Source organism: Thermobia domestica, chromosome 6, assembly GCF_964235325.1.
Source record: "Thermobia domestica chromosome 6, izTheDome1.hap1.1, whole genome shotgun sequence".
NCBI lineage: Eukaryota > Metazoa > Arthropoda > Insecta > Zygentoma > Lepismatidae > Thermobia > Thermobia domestica.
Window position 1 is genome coordinate 273,181,618 of NC_137459.1, and position 20,769 is coordinate 273,202,386.

Genomic DNA, 20,769 nt, shown 5'->3' on the forward strand with positions numbered 1-20,769 from the left:
AAAATTTAGAGGGGGTGGTCCTAGGTACCCCTCGGTCATTGACCCCGGGCCAAGGTCATTGACCTTTGACCTATGACGTCACAAAAATTTTTGCTGACTCGACTAGATATACGTCGACCACTACTACTGCGACTTTCATTTACTTATCGACTGAAACTTGTATATGACATACCACCATTTCTGTACGTGGTGCAAGAGTTAGAACTATCCTCGAGTACGGTGCACTTTATGTGCGCCTCTATAATGCCCTTGTACTTTATATTTCACTATGTGTGTGTGGGGGGGGGGGACTTGAACGCATATTGCATGTCTTGTGCTCGTGGATAGATCTTACTGTTGCATTACGTACAAACGTGATGGTATTTCATGTAGAAGTTGTAATAGCACACATAAGAAACACAGATCACGGTGTACTCATACTGCATATTCCAGTGTGAGTACAACATGATCTGTGTTTCTTGACGTCATAGGTCAAAGGTGAATGACCTTGGCCAGGGGTCAATGACCGAGGGGTACCTAGGACCACCCCCTCTAAATTTTGGCAGGGGTACCTTGGCCCACCCCCTAAATTTTGGCAGGGGTACATAGGACCACCCCCCTTAAATTTTGGAAATTGCCAAATCTAAAAATTTGGTATGGTAGCCTAGGACCATAGTATGTACCTCTATTAGTATTGGGTGTCTATGTCGTTCCCTTTCATGGGTAAAAAATTGCCAAAAATTCAAATTTCAGGGTTTTTTGACCTAATTTATCCCCTTGGATGAGGTGTTATTACCTTATATAGTTATATGGGCGTATACAGGGGTCCATTACCTTTCATAACATATGGGTATATTAATGCACCCCTTTAAATTTTTGGGAGGGGTACCTTGGCCCACCCCTTAAATTTTGGAAATTGCCCAATTTAAACATTGGGTATTATAGTATAGGACCCTAATATGTATCGTGATAAATTTGGGCGGTCCACCTTGTTTCCTTCTAGGGGTACAAAATTGCCAAAATATAAACGTAAGCAATACGTTATACCACGTGTTTGGTTTTCGACCTAATTTATCTCCTTGGATGAGGTCCTATTACCTTATATAGTTATATGGTCATGTATAGGGGTCCATTACCTATCATAAGACATGGGTACATTGGTGCACCCCTTGAAAAATTTGGGAAGAGTACCTTGGCCCACCCCTTAAATTTTGGAAATTGCCAAATCTAAAAATTTGGTGTGGTAGCCTAGGACCATAGTATGTACCTCTATCAGTATTGGGTGTCTATGTCGTTCCCTTTCATGGGTAAAAAATTGCCAAAAATTCAAATTTCGGGGATTTTTGACGTAATTTATCACCTTTGATGAGGTGTTATTACCCTATATAGTTATATGAGCGTATACAGGAGTCTATTATCTTTCATAAGATATGGGTACATTGGTGCACCCCTTTAAAAATTTGGGAGGGGTACCTTGGCCCACCCCTTAAATTTTGGAAATTGCCCAATTTAAACATTTGGTATAATAGTATAGGACCCTAATATATATTACTATAAACTCGTTCCCGTTTAGGGGTACAAAATTGCCAAAATATAAACGTAAGCAATACGTTGTACCACGTGTTTCGTTGTTTTTACCTAATTTATTCCATTGGATGAAGTCCTATTACCTTATATCGTTATATGGTCACGTATGGGGATTCATCTCATCAACGGGGATAAAATCGACCAAAATCCAAACACGTGGTACTACGTATTGCTTACGTTTATATTTTGGCAATTTTGTACCCCCTAAAAGGGAACGAGGTGGACCATCCAAATTTATCATAATACATATTAGGGTCCTGTACTATAATACCAAATGTTTAAATTGGGCAATTTCTAAAATTTAAGGGGTGGGCCAAGGTACCCCTCCCAAATTTTTAAAGGGGTGCACCAATGTACCCATATCTTATGAAAGATAATAGACTCCTGTATACGCTCATATAACTATATAGGGTAATAACACCTCATCAAAGGTGATAAATTACGTCAAAAACCCCCGAAATTTGAATTTTTGGCAATTTTTTACCCATGAAAGGGAACGACATAGACACCCAATACTGATAGATGTACATACTATGGTCCTAGGCTACCATACCAAATTTTTAGATTTGGCAATTTCCAAAATTTAAGGGGGGTGGTCCTATGTACCCCTGCCAAAATTTAGGGGGTGGGCCAAGGTACCCCTGCCAAAATTTAGAGGGGGTGGTCCTAGGTACCCCTCGGTCATTGACCCCGGGCCAAGGTCATTGACCTTTGACCTATGACGTCATCAAGGTCAAATCGGCCATAACGGGGGGACTACTACTAGTCTTTTCTCCATAAGTGTATCTCATTAGTCCAGACCTGGTGAACCATCAAGCAGAACAGCTGAACTTGAATTTTTTTCCGCAATAAACTGCTTTCTGGCGGAAATCCTAGAAATTTTCAATAAGCAATAACACTCATGCAGGGTTAGTCGTAAGGCTAGGAATTCTATGCGAAAGATCTTCCCTTCCCTAACAAATTTAATCATTTTCGTCTGGACCTTGCATCTTTACCGACAATTTAATAGATAACAAAGCAAACATTGTTTGTTTTACAATAACATTTTCAACGAGTAATGTTTCCTCTCTTACTTTTTTGGAAAAGAAACATTTTTATTTTACTCATGATACTGAGACAAGTCTGGGTTGGAGTTTCCGGCTTCCTTTTTCATTTTCTCTAAAAGAATATTCTTTGTGATTGGGCCAGGCTCAATAAATATATGCACCCCCAATAACTTGCCTTTTCATCCATTCTGTCAACGAAGATGCTGCGATAGTACACAAACACACACACATGTTTCTTCTGCAATCGTACTGAGGATTTTTAGAAGACACTAATGAGTTTTATTACCGTTGTAGAGGAAAAAGTATGAATTTTTCGTTAAACATTGCCCAGCAATAATAGGCTATGATTTAATAGAAATGAATTTCTCCTTCATCCCTCCCAGTAATTCAAATGTGTACTAAATAAGACTATTTTCATATTGAATTTTACGTATTTACGCTCATACATAATGTATTTACTGCATACAATTACCGTTATGCATACAATTAATATTACTGCATACAATTACCGTTATGAGAAATTAAATTTCTGTAACCTCTCTATAACGGACACCTCTCAGTAACGGACAAAACTTCATGTCCCATCGGTGTCCGCTATTGAGAGGTTTCACTGTATTATTATTATTCGGAAAGTACTAAGTAACAAATCTTTTGCTCGCTGCAACATTTGCCGGAGCATCTTTTCACCGAATAATATAGGACGGTAAGTGGTAGGAAATTGCATGAAAGGTAAAAAGCATATGGAGATGGTTACGTCCATTTCAATATTAGGAACAGTTTGTGAACCAAGGAAACAAATTAGAACAGTCTTTCTTGGAGTGTCAGCCTACTTATACCTCCATCTGTACAGAAATGAAATGTTTCTGGTGATGCTGCGAGCTCAGATGTGAGTTCTGTGATGCAAGTGTGAGTTCGGGGACGAAACAAAGTAGTTTACAGCGATTTATAGTAAAAGAAATGAAAATCTTTCAGTTTAGCGTCCCGCGATTATGCCGTTTAGACTAAGGGAGATAGATATAGTAAAAGATAGTATTATAAAAGCAGGATCATTATGGTGTATTCCAAATGTAATGACATACTTCAATGCGCACTGCTACTAAACATGTAGAAGTATTACTTATGTTCCCAAACACTGACAATAACGGGAAAATGCAGCTTCAACGCGACAAAATATCATTCACTTTAATTTATCGTTTATTATACTTTAGAAGTGAACTAATTTAGGCTTTCAAGGACACATAAATGTGCGATTCTGGAGCACCATAAAAGGGGAAGTGTGCACTTGTTATTTGACTTGGATGTTTCTAGGAAATTCTACGACTTCCGTCTTTTTAATAGCTTTTAAAGAAGCGCTTTTACTTTTGAACTTAGATGATGATTCAAATTTCAGTGGATGTCCCTAATGTAAATTTCTCATTTCTGCATATCAATTAGGTATCAAGATATAGCCAAATGTTTCTGTAATACTTGATATAGGAAGCTGTGGGTTATTTACTTTACGTTGAATTTCTGAGCTGTGCATAATTTATTTAAGGATGTTCGAATACGCCGTGCTGAGTACACTCCTATAGAGGCTCACAAGTAAAGGGTCCAAATGGATGAATCGAGTTGCGGGATGAGACATAGTACGCCTGATAAGAGAATGCGAAAATATGTGTATGTGCAAAGTTATAGCGACTGAGCGCCATAAGAAACGGAGGGGGTCAAAGTTGGTGGGAGAAGGGTTATGCTATGTTATAGAAATACACCAAATAAACTGTTGAATCGTAAAAATAGTGAAAGATAGACAATACAAACAGTAGTAGTTTCACATATTGGCAAAAGAAGAATGGGCAGAGTAGATCATGAACCTCCGCTGCCATTTTGAAATCTGTGATATTGTTTGAAATGGAAAGGTAGTCATGTGATATATCAGTTAGGGCCAGCATGTTCTCAAAAAGTCAATTACCGGTATGAACTTAAGTGATCATTATCTGTACTTATTTGGAACATTTAGGATCAACTTTATTGTTAGGCCTTTTTACCAAAATCTAGGAGCCTGATACTTGTATGATGAAAGTTTGGATTATCACGAAAACAAATTTAAGTTAAACATATCTACAATCTAAGAAAACTAACAGCGAAATTTGATATCCAAGGTGTATATTAGTGCATTATTATTTATGACATTACTTCCGATTTGCTTCTTATAGTGCCGAAGAGAACTATTCGGAACTGTCTGGAAGAACCGTTTCCGCTTTGTTTTTTGCTTTTAGTTAAAAAGAATGTGGACTTTGTATAGCTACCTTTTTGTTAAATGTCATACTTACTAATATAGACCATAACACAATAAAATCTGATAGATTGGAATGCAATTATAACGCACTATATGTAGACCACTATTTTATCCACAATTTGCTATATTTTCACTTAACTTGTCCACCTTCGTAAGCAAAAGTAACTTGGGACGAGCGTAGCATGTGATATCTGGATTAAAAGTGGGTTACTGCGGTCGAATGTATTTTTGTAATAATCCAAACTTTCAACATATGAATATCAGTCTCCTAAATTTTCGTAAATAACTGTAAAGATGATCCTAAATCTTCCAAATAAGTACAGGCAACGGTCGCCAAAGTTCATAATTGACATTTTGAGAACATACTAACCCTAATTGATATATCACATGACTACCTTTCGATTAAAAAAAAAAACACAGATTTCAAGATGGCGGCGGAGGTCCATGATCTACTCTGCCCATTCTTTTGCCAATATGTCGAACTACTACTGTTTGTATTGTCTATCTTTCACTATTTTTACGACTCAACACTTTATTTGCTGTATTTCTACAACATAGCATAGGCCTTCCCCACCAAATTTGGCTCCCTCCCTCTCCGTTTCTTATTTACATCCTCTATAAGACACACTATATCTCATCCCGCAACTCGATTCATCCATTTGGACCCTTTACTTGTCAGTGAAAAATAAGTGTTGACCAGTTAGCGATAGACATTTATCTGTATATTATGTTATATTCAACATATCAGGAAGGAAAGTTTAGAGTTCTTCGAGCTATCAGATCGTGTCAGATGTGTTGAAAGAAGATGAAATGCTTATACCTAAATTTATAGAATTTAAAACACTTGCTTCAAAAGTAGAACCTTTCCTTACTGAATTTAGGACTGGCTCTCCCCTCTTAGTCCATTCTTTTACAACACTTTGCTGGACGTGATAAAAATAATGTGATACAAAATAAATTTGTAAAACTAGAAGCTTATAGTTGTTCGTGTATACAAATTAATATGAAAAATGAAGAAAATCATCTTTCTGTGAGAAATGTTGACATTCGTTTTGCAGTACATATTGCCTTTAAGAAATGTCAACCAATAACGGATTTTGACATTTGGGATATTCGCCGAGGAGAAGTCACCTGTAAATTATAAATTGACTAAAGCTCTTTCGTGTCTGGACCTTAATGTTCTGCAGGGTCTGATGTTGGATTGAATCACATGAAGTCTCTTTTAGCTGATTAGAATTTTATTCGAATTTAAATTATAAAACAGTTATGACCCAGTATTCCAGAACTGGTCAATCTGTGGATGACTTTTGCTAAATATTATATGTATATATATTCAGGATATAATGATTTAAAGATCGTAAAATAGTCGTGATTTTCTCTCATGAAAATTCAAATCTAGAAAGAGAATTTCCAATCAATGCACAGTGCGTAGCAGATAGTTAAGAACAAACTTTAATAGCACTCAGAATTGTGCACAATTCATTAGATTCTTTGGGAGGCCTTGATACGCTATCCATAAAGAAATCCAGACTTTATTATGCACGAAGTGTTGGTACTAGTTTTGCAGAAGCAACAAATCCACGACGATAGGAGAGGAGAAAAAAAAAAAAACAGAAGAGAGGAAAATAAAGATCATTCCGAACGAGCTGAAAACTTGAGATAACTAAAATCATGGTAAATATTTGCAATATTGATGAAGAAGTAAAGCATTTGAGAAGTTTAACATATTGCATAATACTATTGATTTTTCCTAAGGTTTTGTGATTTACCACAGTCAGTTTTATGGAAATAACCTTTTTTCGATGAGTATCTCGCTGTTATCTTTTCCTTTCGTATGTAACAAAACTTTCATGTGACTAAAGTTACAGATTCAAGATTGAGGGAAGATGTTTAATTTCTTGCTTTGTGCAAGAATTTTATTAGTTAAGTGTTTTGTAATTTCATAATAAAATACGTTGTATTTGTTTTTGTATTACTTGATTAGGGAAAATATATATTAGTTACGTATCATCGTTGTTATATTTTCTTCGTCTTGTTTCTCCATCAGTGGGAAAGTCTGTGGCAAATTACATATCAGGAAAAGTTTCAAAAAATGTTCTAGAAAACCGGGAAAATTCAGAGAATTCTTTCCCGTAATTTTTTGCCACCCTGAGTCAGACATTTCTTTATATATATATATATATATATATATATATATATATATATATATATATATATATATATATATATATATATATATATATATATATATATATATATCAAATCTACTATTATACATGTTGGTGTGGTGTGGGCCCATCTTAAAAATGTGGTCTTGGGAACTGCGCACAATGGAGTATTAGACCCTAAAACCTGGACAAAAGTCGCAACAATAAATTTAAAAAATACATGCAATAAAGTTTATTTCTTGTTCTTCGATAACTGACGGGTAAATTATTCATTGTAGCTTTGGAAAATTCAAGATTACTAATAAAACTCCAACAGACCAAAGCAGTATATATATTTTAAGTTATATGTTTGTGTTACAGTTTCGGCTATGTAACATAATATTCCTCAGACACATTATGAGAGAAATATCCAATTTTGACAGCTTATATACAATGTAAATGCAAGACACGCCCACTTTCTCTTTACAAAAGCGTAAATTTTAATTGGCTCTAAAAAGTAAATTTTTAATTTTTAATTACTAATCAGTAAGTAAATTTTTAATTTTTAATTACTAATCAGTGATTCAATTTTTAATCAGTAATTAAAAATTTACTTTTTAGAGCCAATTAAAAGTTTACGTTTTGTAAAGAGAAAGTGGGCGTGTCTTGAATCCGGATTGTATATAAGCTGTCAAAATTTTAATTGGTGTTATTGCAGAATAACATTCTTGAAATCTTCACCTGTGCTGAAAGACTTCAGCCTTCATGTGTCCCAAAGAAAGAAATTGCAACGGATAAGTCTGGTGACCGAGCTGGCCATGGGATGTCACGATGTAACAAGATGCAGCTACCTAGAAACTATTGTCCCTATTCTTGCCGAGAAACTGGTCTATTAAGCGGTAGTCTAACCATACTTTTTGGAATTATAGCATACATTATATGGTTTTTCATTCACTTCACTGAGTCTGCTCTAAGTTGTCTAACATCGCATCATAGCGGTTGGAAGTAACACTCACCATACTTTTTTTAAGTACGTCTGTATGATGTCAAATTCAGCATGTGCACATCAAGCATTATGCAGAAGTCGCTCATGACATTCTCGAAGATTTCGTGGGGGCCCAATGTCGAAAATTTTCTTTACGAACCCGGAAGATAAACATGTGCTTCATCACTAATGACAGAACATTAGTTGGAAGATTTCCTAAATACTGTTGCAAGCAGCCTGCGATTGAATCAGTTGCGTTTTTGCTGTTCCATGATCACCACTATTTTGTATGTGTGAAAATTTTAAGACGGTGTACAGCTTGACTCCGGTCAGTTATCCGCAAGGCGAGAGCGTACTTAGCAGCAAACATTGTGGCGATCTGTCCCCCTGAAACGATTGCAAAATTGCCGTTATGCATCAATCAGGGTTATTAAAATAACTTACTGACACAAATTACTTTGTGTTCACGACTCCACGCCACGTTCACACCCTAAATAGCGTAGCTTGTGCTGCTCAAGGACAGACGACTAAAGGCAAGGGGCTCAGTGGTGGAGCCCCCACCTTTGGTGCGCGGGGTCCCTAGTTCGATCCCTGCCCAAGTAAGTATGGGGTGGACAAAATCGCGTCCGTGGGTTTTCTCGGAGTATTCCCGTTTATTCCCACATTCTTATTCCACCAATTCTTCCATCGTCATTCACTTGCTTTAATCATCCGTCTCCCTTAGCCTAAAGGACATAATCGTTGGAGGTTAAACTAAAAGATTTCATTTCAGAGCGGCGTGTTGCGAATACAATGCGCAGTGACCAGTTTAGAAACGGTATATCATTATGCCGGGCTTAGCGTATATACAGAGGCTTATCAATTTAATGGAGACATGTCAAATTTCTGGGTTTGCAACAGCCATGCGGTGATTGGTGGTGGTGTGATAGAGCAAACTCCGTATTACGTGTGGATCAATACAATAGCAGTGTGCATTGAACTGAGCAGATGGCGATAGTGTAAAATCGGTGATATCACTGATTTCCAAAGAGGGCAAATTGCCGGCGCTCGGTTATATAGTGCATGCGTGGCGAAAGTGGCAAATATGTTGGATGTGTCGCGAGGGACAGCATTCAAGTCAATGACGTGCTACAAAACTCATGGCGAAGAGGTAAAGCGTATTGTCACTCAGAACTGTCGTGCGATTGCGGTGCAAGTGACGGAGGAAGAACTTCCCAGAACCTCCATTGATAATTATCCGGCGTGAGTTACAGACATGGAGATACAAGTTCGGGTTGCACGGGCGAAACCACTGATGCTGGAAGCGTGTGATATGCTCGGATGAGTCATCGTTCATCTTATTGAAACCACGGGCTGTGTTCATGTATGTCGGAAAGCCGAGAAGCGTATGATAAACCTGGGAAATATCAGAGAATTGTTCTCAGAGTCAGGCATTTTCAATTTACGAGGAATGGGATATTAAGAACATTCAAAAAATTAAAATTTTAAGACTATTTCAGATGTGGCTGAGTTCGTGTTTTTTAATTGGCAACTACAAATTTAGAAATTTTCCTGTGTTTTCCACTAACGATGTGTAACAAATTTATGTTCTGCAGCTGCGCATTATATTTTGCTTTCGCTTGTGCAATGGGATATTATCCACAAAATGCAATTGGATCAACGATGCAGTGGTAAATTCAGTTTCGACGCGCGCACAATTCCAGTCCTTTTCTTTTTCATTCCCATTAATTTCAAATTTATTGGAGTTTTTTTTTCTGGTATTAAGCGACGGTAGCTTGTATCACAAATTAATGTATTTTGGAATATTGTGAATGGTTAATGGTATTTGATCTTCGTATTTTCATTGTATTGTATTTGCATGGTTTATTTCCGAAGTGCTTATGAATTTATGGAAGTTCCTGATAAATTTGCACATCAATGTATGCACTGGGTCAATACTCAGCGCATAGCCGGAGTAATTTGTAGTGCCCGCATTCAGTGGCGTAGGGAAGGGAGGCCCAGAGGGGCCGCCTCCCCTCAAAGAGGTCCGACAATGTACTTTGACGTTTGTAATTTTTTATATATTTTTATGTTTATATATTTTTTTGTTTGTAATGTTTCTATATGTACCTATAACAGCACTTGCTCCCCCCCCCCAAAAAAAAAACACACATCCTGGTTACGCTACTGCCCGCATTGACAATATGTACTAGGCACAACACACATCGCAATTTCTAATATAAACTGTTTCCTGTTAAACGAATTTATTTCTGAATGTTGGTTTTATCTGACGGTTGTTTTAACTTGGTGATTTAGAACTTACGTTTTAAAATATAGTATTTAAATATAACGATACCTTGCTATTGATCTGCAAGGACGATGCAATCTGTCTTTGAGTGATAACACTTTCCATACCATTACTTCAAAAGTTTCTTGGGTTATCTCCGAAAATAGTTGCTACCCAAAGTGTCCACACATATTACTTACTATTTTCCATTATTTCTACGATTTATCTGAGAAGCAAACTTACATGAAAGCATTAGAAGTAAAATAAGTAAGAAATTGAGTCATTCATTATGTTTTTGATAAAACAAACACCAAAAAGTGATAGGGGTTTTGAATGAAATCCATCCATTTATTCATGAAGTAAAAACCAAGTATCGTAAATACGATCAATCATTTATAGTGCAAGCTTTGTGACTCATGGCCCAAGACAAACGTTTTTAGTTCATTGGTGTTAAGTTTTTTAACTGAGCGACAATATCACAAGCCGAAGTCATGTAGTAATCTCCGAATTGTTTTTGTGTTAATTTTACATCCCGTCTCACTGAACAAATTTGTAGTGCTGTTAGTAACAGTCTTTTGGTTACTTAAGGCAGTATTCTTGAGCATGTTTTCTTGCCTTGGTGTGGTCTTCCTCAGTCGTTTTGAGTTGTGTTGCTTGGTTGGCGATACTTGTTCGCCGATGTCTACTTCCTTTGTGTGCTTCCTACAGTTTAGGAGAAAACATTACATTTCGTTGCTATTTCACATGATTTTAGTTAAAATATTGTAATATAACTTTTTCTTTTTAGTAAAATTTATTCCTTTACTCATTGTTGTTCGTTCCTTCTTAGAGCCTTTCTCTTTCAAGTGTACCCTTGGAAAATATGTGAAACATACTTCAACTCCAACCCCATCGCCTTCTTACGAAGGAAATCTTCCCTTTGCTTTGGTGAAAGAAGTGAATGGCCTCGGCTATGTTGTTGTCATTCAGTCGTTTGGTCTGGGCGAATGAAGATCGTTGGCTACTTAGAATGGCTAACGAGATAGTGCACAGTGAAACCCGTGAAATATTTCTATAGCAATCCTGTCCGCATCCACCTATTGAAGGATCTCTGCCACAGCAACTTGTCCCTCTTCTTTCGAGGGAGATTACGGGAAAACACACATCGATAGCAGCGCCAGAAGGGGCACACTTGAAATAAAAAGGCTCTAGCACATAAACACGGTAAATCAATCATAAATTCTGGCTGAAGTAAGCAACATCCTTTTACAATATTGCATGTCAAATAACAGAAACAGAACTAAGAATCTCAGCACCCTTATCTGCTGGAGAGAAACATGAAACCTCAGATCCTTCTGATGGGAAATAACGTGATCTTCATGCTGAAATCAAAAGGAATGTTTCATTCATTTCCACATAAACAGATGCCCCAGGTATGTGTAATGATACTAGAAGTTTCTAAAATAAAAAATAATAATAAAAAAAAAAAACTAATTCGTTCCTATATTCACTATACATTCATATATATAAATGGGTCGAAAATGAAATTAAACAGGCTGTTTAAAATCCGCCTGTTCCAGTGTACACTTAGCAATTAGGTTTACATCTCTCAGCTGGTGAAAACAGTAAAATTTTCTACGCTGTCACTGATCTACTACTTGGCATGATATTTTCCGTAAAACTGCCATCCACTTCTCTTCCTACCTAAGTCTCTTACGCATCTCAGAGCTTACACTAGGTATTCTGTGTTATATTTGACATGTAATCAAAATAATTTTAAGGGTTGTATTTTCTATAGTCTTTTGTGGATATGACCTTGGATATAATATCTGACGAAGAGCATGTGCAGAGCAAGATTATAGGTCTTGCGTTCATCCCGAAACATTTTGTAAACAATTTATCTATCGTAACAATGTGGACCACTAAGACAGTAGAGCAGGGGTAGAGTGGCCAAGTGCTTTGCCCTATGATTCCAAAGGACACATGGAAAACTGAAATTAATGGAGCTACAGTGAAAGGATATGAAAACTACGATGAAAATACGAAAACAAACACGTACAAAAACTAAGTAAAGCGCCTAATTACACAGATATCCATATGTCCATTGATATTATATGTGAGGCACTGGAGTCTTATAGTCTCAAGAAGTCAGGTCCTTGACATAAAGCTAAAATAATAATTTCTACAATATTATTAGTGTTTAAGGAAAGAAATTTTGTTCAAAGATGAGACATATACCAACTGATAAACCTTACTGTGCTGAACAAAATGATACGCGTCACCATATGCAAAGTTTTCGAGAAAATGGAAAATAGCGAATGTATTTGTAAAAAGCTAAATACTGATATTGAATGAGAACCATGCAACTCGTCGAAGTGAAACTCATACTGAAATATACCCTCATTAAGCTCTTCATTATGACACTAGCGCTCAGGGTTTGAAAAAACCCGGGTATTTTTGAAAAAACCCAACCCACCTGGGCCCATGTGGGTTTTTTCGGGTTTTATTGGGTTTTTTCGGGTTTAATTGGGTTTTTTCGAAATATTTCAATCTCTTTGGGGTAAAAATGTTAAAATATGACTTATATTTCATGAGTGTCATTGTCACAACTTGCAACAACTTTCTGTTCACTGCTGTTTTGAAAAAAATGCCGCCATTTTGAAATTTTATATTGGATCGTCGAAAAAATGTATACAGCAAATTTAGAATGTCTTGTGCTTCTACCCTCAAAATATCAACTTAAAAAGTCCGAAAATTGCACCTTGCAGCATGGATACCCGCTATTTTGAAAAATGGACGCAATTTTGAAATTTTATGCCGCCAAAATATATACAGCTAATTTAGTCTCTCGTGCTTCTACTTTGAAAATTTCAACTTGAAAGAACTAAAATCGCGCTTTGTAGCGTGGATATCAGCAGCGGCGCAAATTTGTCTTCAACATTGGGGGGACGGGTAACGGTATATATATATATATATATATATATATATATATATATATATATATATATATATGCGATGTACAAAATATTTATGAAGGCGAAAAACAATGCTGAGGAGGATTACCCATGTCGATCTCGGCGTCCTCCACAGGGACATAAAATATGATGACATTATTATTGCTTTATAACTTTAAAATTCGCCCGGCAACATTGAAAACTGTTTACAAGGGATGATCCAAATATGATCATTCCCTGTAAACAGTTTTCAATGTTGCCAGTCTGATTTTAAAGTTGTAGAGCAATAATAATATCGTCATATTTTATGTCCCTTGTGTGTGACCCCGAGACAACATGGGTAGGGGAGCAGAGTTGTCTTCAACATTGGGAGGCGGTCAGATTTGAGGCTTATTCTGGGAGGTATCAATTTCATCTCACTTTCCTTTGTGACAGTTGGACACAAATCATCACATTTCTTCCTAAAAGACACATTTCCAATCGGATTATTGGGGGGACAGTTCCAAGATTGTAGGGGATATGTCCCCCTCATCCCCCCGGGATTTTCGCCAGTGGATATCAGCTATTTTTTTTAAAAAAAAAAGCGCGCCATTTTGTAATTTTACGTTGGTATGCTGCCAAAATCTAAACAGAAAATTTAGAGTGTCTCTGGTTTGTATCCTGAAAATTTAAAAGACCGAAAGTTGAACACTGTGTGGTAAAGGCAGACAAACTAACAAATGTAGATAGAGTCATCCTAGGAGCCTCAGTAACGTTCGCCAAATATGAATACCAAATAGCTATATTAATTTAAAACAAAGACATAATTCATCAAAATATCTTAAATATTTTTCAACGTAAAATAAATGGTCTTGTTGTTGAAGTTCACTTTCGATGCTTTATGCATACAATTACGGGAATTACCCGAGCAGTTGTTGCAAGACCGTTCTTTTTCGAAAATTAATTTAAAACAATTAACAAAGATAGGCCTATAATTCATATTTTATAAAGTAAATGTTTCAAAATGTCTAAAATGAAATCAGTGATGTGCCGTAAACTATAATTTTACGTGTACGCGATTGTCTACTGTAATCTATACGTAATCTACATTACACCTTTAACCGTGTAGACTATGTAGACAACCACTATCAAATGTAAGGAACAATTTTGTTGCTCGTTTGTTCATATTTCCTCATTCTGTTCAGTTGTTTTGCTTCGGTGCAGCGAAAGATTAGGGAAACGACTAACATATAAAAAGTAGAGGGAATTATCTAATCTGTATGTTTACTCTGCTCTGCACATACCACTTTCTTATATTTTCCACTTCGAGCACTGCTTTTATAATGAAATTTACAAAACTAATTCTCACCTGTGGGCTTTCAGTCTTGAATCTGTTGTATTTGCCAATTTTTTCTTGCATATTTTACAAAATGCATAATATTTTTCATTTTCCTTCATCAAGACGAAACTAAGTATTCGAAAGTTACTATTCGCTGGTCTAGGCATTTTATTTTGTACGCAATTTCGCAAGGTAACGACAAAATAAAGCTCCTTTATTGTCCACGATACCATATTAAATTACGTGTTGTTGACATATTCTACATAGTCTACGTTGTTTACATTGTCTATGCATAGTTGATACGTAAACGTAAACTATCGTTTTTTACGCGTAGACGCACATCTCTGAATGAAATGAAATATCCTCCAGCGTAAAATAAATAGATTTGTTGTTGAAGTATTCACTTTCGAAGCTTTGTGGGTTCAATTGCGGGAATTTCCCAAACACTTCTTTCACGACGGGTTTTCCCTGAAAATGCAGCTTGCTTTACTGTACATCGAAACTTCCATTAAAACTGAAGTTTGAATGCAGCACTTGAAATAGTAAGCGTTACGTACTCTTCGGAGCTTCGAGCATTAAGCTTCTTAATTTTGACAAGAATTTTTACCTTATTGCTAGTGTTGATTCTACAGAATGCTTATTTGAAGGCTAGCAACAAATGACTGAACTTAACTGTTGTTGGAAAACCAAATTTTACTGAATACTTTTGTTACCATTAAAGGTAAGAAATAATACTAATAGTTTTACTAATGTATTTACATATTTACTGTTAGTACCGGCACCTATGACCTTAAACCCGTCAACGTATGAGGGATAACGTCCCTCGGCGGCGCCGAGTCAGGAAACACACTATTCACGGAAAGTATTTTCTAAAATATACAATCGCTTACGTTACTTCAAATAGGCTATAAGCATAATCCGCACGTTGATTTGTTCTACAATTATCTCAAGCTAAGGTGAGGTTTTATTTATTTATTTACTTATTTATTTATTCAGTGCATTTAGAGCTTTATAAATGTCTTATGTTGAATATTCTTGTCTATCTTAACATGAAAGCATATAATTCGCCCAAAGAAAGTTTAAGATCTGATAAAAATAACTTTCAATGTGATCACCTTAGTTGTACCAATAATACACTAACAAGAAAGTCAAAAACCCAGGTGGGTTTTAAGATGGGTTCTTTCAGGTGGGTCCAACCCGAAAAAACCCGGTGGGTTTTTTCGGGCTGGGCCCACTTGGGCAAACCCTGCTAGCGCTACAGTATATATTGTGGTTAACGAAATGAAATATGGCTTAAAATTATCATTATTTTAATTCCTATTTAACTAAAATATTTTTCCAAACATAAGGCTTTTATCATTCGATAGATCACATCAAGCTGAATAAGATAACATGATTGTAGGTAAATTCTTATGCGCAGTTTTTGAGAAAATCAAGTTGGTCACTAAAAGTTACTTTTTTTTCAAATTTGTCACTAAAAGTTACTTTTTTGGGAGGTAAAGTGACTTTTTCTTGTGATTTATGTTTTGCATTGGCAGTTTTCTAAGAAAAAAATATAAAAATAAATGGAAAAAGGCAGAAACTTGTTACTCATTACTCTTCTGAAAGCTTCAGTACTTGCTGCCACATGTGAAACAGTCAGCTTTATTATCACTTCAGCTTTTATTCTTTCGAAAGCACAGTGGATGGTTGGTGGATGTTTAAGCTCTCAATGTGGGGTTGAGAACCCTTCTGTGTCTGTTCTTTCTTCTATCATAATAGTCTTTTAGTTTTCTCTCGTAATAGTTAACGCTCCGCTCAACGTTGTGCGTGTGTGTTTGTGTGGTTCATCACGTTCGTTTTGTGTTATGCTTCTTGTATGTTCTTCTTAAGAGTAGGTGATGAATTTAAATATTTCATGGCTTTGAGAATTCTCATTGGTAAGTCAAATATAATGTCTGGGATGAAGAAATTCGGAAATAGGCCAGAACTTGTTCCACTTATTCAGAAGCTTCTTACATCTGCTAAGTCTGCTTACCTTAACTACAAAGCATACTTAGAAAACCTAAGAAAGGAGGAAACTCAAAAAGAAGAAATAAAGAAGAAAAGATGAAACAAAACAACAAAGAGAGAGGTGCTGGAGAAATTGACAAAGGCAAAAAGGGGTATGATGAGGGTCACTTTTTCGTGTGCTTTTGGTCACTTTTCAACTATTTACAAGAGACCAGACCACCTTGAGCCCTGCAGTAATAATTGACAGTTTATATTTTTCCGGAAGAAGTTGTTATTTATCTATGTATGTATGTATGTACTGTATATGTAGCAAATTGCACTGCTAACTAGCAAATTGTATTTATTGTTGTCTCTTTTCCTAACGCTGATATATGGCGTGTTCTAAAAAATGGCGCCCACAGAGCACTATTCTACAGGCCAAAATAAACCGAAAATGTAATATGATGTTATGCCCTCCGCAGCCTCCTTCAGCCACTATGGGGAATCAAAATTTCACAATATGGCAATGTCGCAGATTAACTTGGAGCCATTAGCATTACTCTACGAATACAACAAGCACTTGAATCGATTGCTACATTAGTAAGTAATGCTAGTGTCACTCAATATCAACTTTAGCTGCCATCTGGAAAGAACCGATATAACTATTTGATAGATTGGAATCTAATCTATGGTTCTTTATTTGCGATGTTGCCACATAGTGCAATTTGTGTCTCCAGACGAGGTCTCAAAAGGTATACAAAGATAAATTTATACATATTGACTTGTAGAATAATAGTCTGTAGTCCGTGGACGCCATTTTTGAACACCCGATATATATATATATATATATATATATATATATATATATATATATATATATATATATATATATATATATATATATATAGATAGATAGATAGATAGATAGATAGATAGATAGATAATACACACTCACTCACTCTACTTGTTGACTAGTGAAGAAAGTCTAGTAGTTTTCAAAGAGACTTTTTCTAAATTTTATAGTTAGGTTGCGTCCAGATATTGGATATTATAGTCTATGAACAAATAAGTAGAAAAAATATCAACAGTTTCTACTTCCATCGAACTAAAGTCATAAATATTTTATTTGCTTTATTATTATTATTATTAATAGTAGTCGTCTACCATATTAACCCTCGGACTACCAACGGGGGTGTACTTTGTGCCCACCTCAGTATATTTTTTGTTATTACTCTTCTAATCTTTTCTTTAAAATTTAAGAAAATATGTTATTGCTCAAGATGTTTAGCTAAAGCGTATACTTTAAGGTGCTTCAAATTGAACGTTAGTGTGTTTCATAAAATTTGCTGTTTTAAGTTGGTGGACACAAAGTTGGTACGATATGTGACTGAAATTTATTAGTGTTACTCCTAGATGGCAGTACAAAAAAATAGCAGTATCCTGCGTTTTCTGAATTTGGTAGTTAGTTTTATCGTGTGTACTGTTTATGTTGGGAGCTTCACATTAGTGTGTCTCATAAACTTGCTATTTTAAGTTGGTGGGCTCCAAGTACCCCCCCTCCCGTTGGTAGGAGATGTGACTGACATTTAGAAGTGTCACTCCTAGATGGCAGTATAATAAATAGCTTAGTCTTATCCTGTGTACTGCTCACTTTAGTCCCTGTAGATTTTTGAGACAGTTTCTAATTTGTGTCTTTTGCAAGATATATTTAATTTTAAGAGGTGGACACAAAATACTCCCCCTCCCCTTGGTAGTCCGCGTTACAAAAAGATACCTAGGTAGTGCGAGAGTTAAGCAACTAAAAGTTCCATTAGACAGAGCTTGAGAACTTGCGTTGACAGGGAGTAATTTCTTCTTAATGCACTTTTACCTACTTTACCTTTTGTATTATTATTATTATTTTTTTTTTGTACCATTTTCTTGTTTACTGTTATTTTTGCGAACAGGGAAGTCGCTGCATTGAAATAAAGGTTATTATTAATAATAATACAATTATTAACTATTTGACTAGAAAGGACTGAGTAAATAGAGTTTTTGTTTTTCGTCCATGTTTTAGGTTTTCTTCTTTTGCGCCTTTTTTTTAATAATGTTCACTGATATATTGCTCGTATGTGGTTAAAAAACATGATTAATAAATGTATTGACTATATAATTACTTTGTTTGGGACAGAAGTTGCCTTTCCATATTTAATCAGTTGATATAAAGTTAATTTGCTTTGAATTTCAGTGGAATGAAGCTGTGAGGACATTCAGATGTGGAATCCCATTGAAACGACATAGGCGTCACATCCGAGTCTATGAGAACAGTTTTACTGGCTTAGAGGCTGTAAATTGGTTCCATGATGCCCTGAGGAGAAATCCTAATTTCGGTCAAGAAGTCACCAGGGATCAAACAATACAACTCCTTCGAAAATTTTTGAGAGCTGGTGTGTTTGAGGATGTTAAAGGTGAAACAAAGTGTGATAGTTTCAAAGACAATGCCGACGTGTATAGGTAAGCAACAAACAAGACAGCAAAGATAATTTCAGACCTAGTAAGCTAATTTGCAGAATACATTGTAAATGAATATCTCACAAGTTCAGTAATATATCAGGTTGCCTAAAAAGTATTGAGCCTTTGAAGGTTAAAATTGAGAATACATTTATTGTGCTGTGAAAGTAGGATTATGAAACCACATACGCACTTTTTTACCCATGACCAGCCACCTTTGCGTCAACACCTTAAGCCCGTCGATATAAGACCTCTGGTTTGTGGTCAAGAAATTGCGACATGAGGTTTTCACATGGCTCTTTTGAAAAGAGCTTAATACAATTCAGGGAGTTTTATAGAGATTAAAGCAAATGCTAATCTGACGGTGTTAGATACGAGCTATACGGTAGATGCATGGAAACCTCTCAGCCAAGTTCTTTCAATTTCTGATGGATCGTATACAATCAGGTTGTCAGCATGGTATACGACACCTTTCTTGTTGACAAGTTCATTTTATTTCTTTTGAATTTCTAGCGCCAATTATCGACAGTACAACTCCAGCGGCAGCAGCTTGTGGTGCGCGATGCACCTTGAATCCTACCAAACGTAAAGCGTGATCTTCCACGGCGTCAGTTGGGCTTTGTTACAGACTAAGGAGCTTCTCCTCACTTCAACCACGACTTTTACGCACCATATTGTCGTAGGTTATCCTCTTTTCATCGTTGTGATCACATCAACCATTTCAAAAATAGTCCGAGTTCGTTACATTTCAGTAGACATTCACAGATACACATTAGATCGCGTAAACGTTTGTCAGGTCATGTAGCACCCAAACGTCGTGCTTTATTTTGTATTCTCCAAATAATTTAACACTATTTGATTATGCATGTTTGGGTCATTGGTGATGTCATGATTGCTTTCATGCTGGTCTTGCTCGAGGTTTGCGAGAATATTATCTACTTTTGTTGTGATTGGTCGGCCACTTCGAGAAGCATCTTGGAAATTGAAATTTCCAGATCAGAAGTGACTGAACCATCTTTTAGTTGTTGCTTGTGATAATGTATTTTGCCCATAAACAGTACAAAGAAGATGTTTCAAAAGTTCCCAATTTTCACGTTTGGGTTGCGCGCATACAATTTGGTGTGGGAACAGGTGCCCTAAGGCCTTCAAGTATAAACAATGGTGGCCATAGCTCAGCGGGAACATGGCCAAAAATGAGTCAACAATACAATGGAAATGCCCATAAGGCGCGCATATTTTTGACATATTTTGTGTATATCTCCCAAAACAGGGGGCGTGCTCCGTTGAGGTTTGATGGAAGTGAGACTACGCATTGAACTCTACAAGCCGAGTTTCATCGTCTTGAACCTGCGGAACAGGGAAACAAATCGGGTCGAAGTCAGGGAATGTATACTCTGTTCACTGTCCTCTTATACAGTTTCAGAAACTCAAAGGCATGGTCCCTTTCCCCCAAAAACCGCAAAACAGCACTCAAATAACGTCAGCGGACAACTCTCCCGCTGGCAAAACCGATCCATCAATGCTTGTATACGACGTTGCCTTATGTCTTTTCAAATTGTCAAGAAAGGGATGGTCAATGGACTATTTTTCCTTCTTCCTTTTTTCCTTTTTTTTCGGTCTTTTTTTTTTTTTAATTCACAACACACTTTTCTTTTACTTTCCCGTAACTCAAATAAAGTAAATATTTTCCTGGAAACTAGAGCAATGTAACGTAATAAGCATAAACGTCTCCCTTGAACACTGATTAAATACTATGGCAATCGAATATAAGC

The 20,769-nt window shown here is 36.3% G+C and overlaps 1 protein-coding gene across 8 annotated transcripts in view; it reads left to right on the forward strand.

Annotated features, from left to right (window-relative positions):
* Positions 1-20,769, forward strand: part of LOC145688496 (uncharacterized) — a 199,606-nt gene that overhangs the window by 97,684 nt on the left and 81,153 nt on the right. For all 8 annotated transcript variants that reach the window (XR_014131921.1, XR_014131919.1, XR_014131920.1 and 5 more), the window contains exon 2: positions 18,735-19,000. Coding sequence is in view for 5 of the 8 variants with exons in the window: in XM_081762826.1 (XP_081618952.1) it covers positions 18,735-19,000 (266 nt within the window). In the remaining 3 variants the exon portion in view is untranslated. The remainder of the gene's footprint in view (positions 1-18,734; positions 19,001-20,769) is intronic.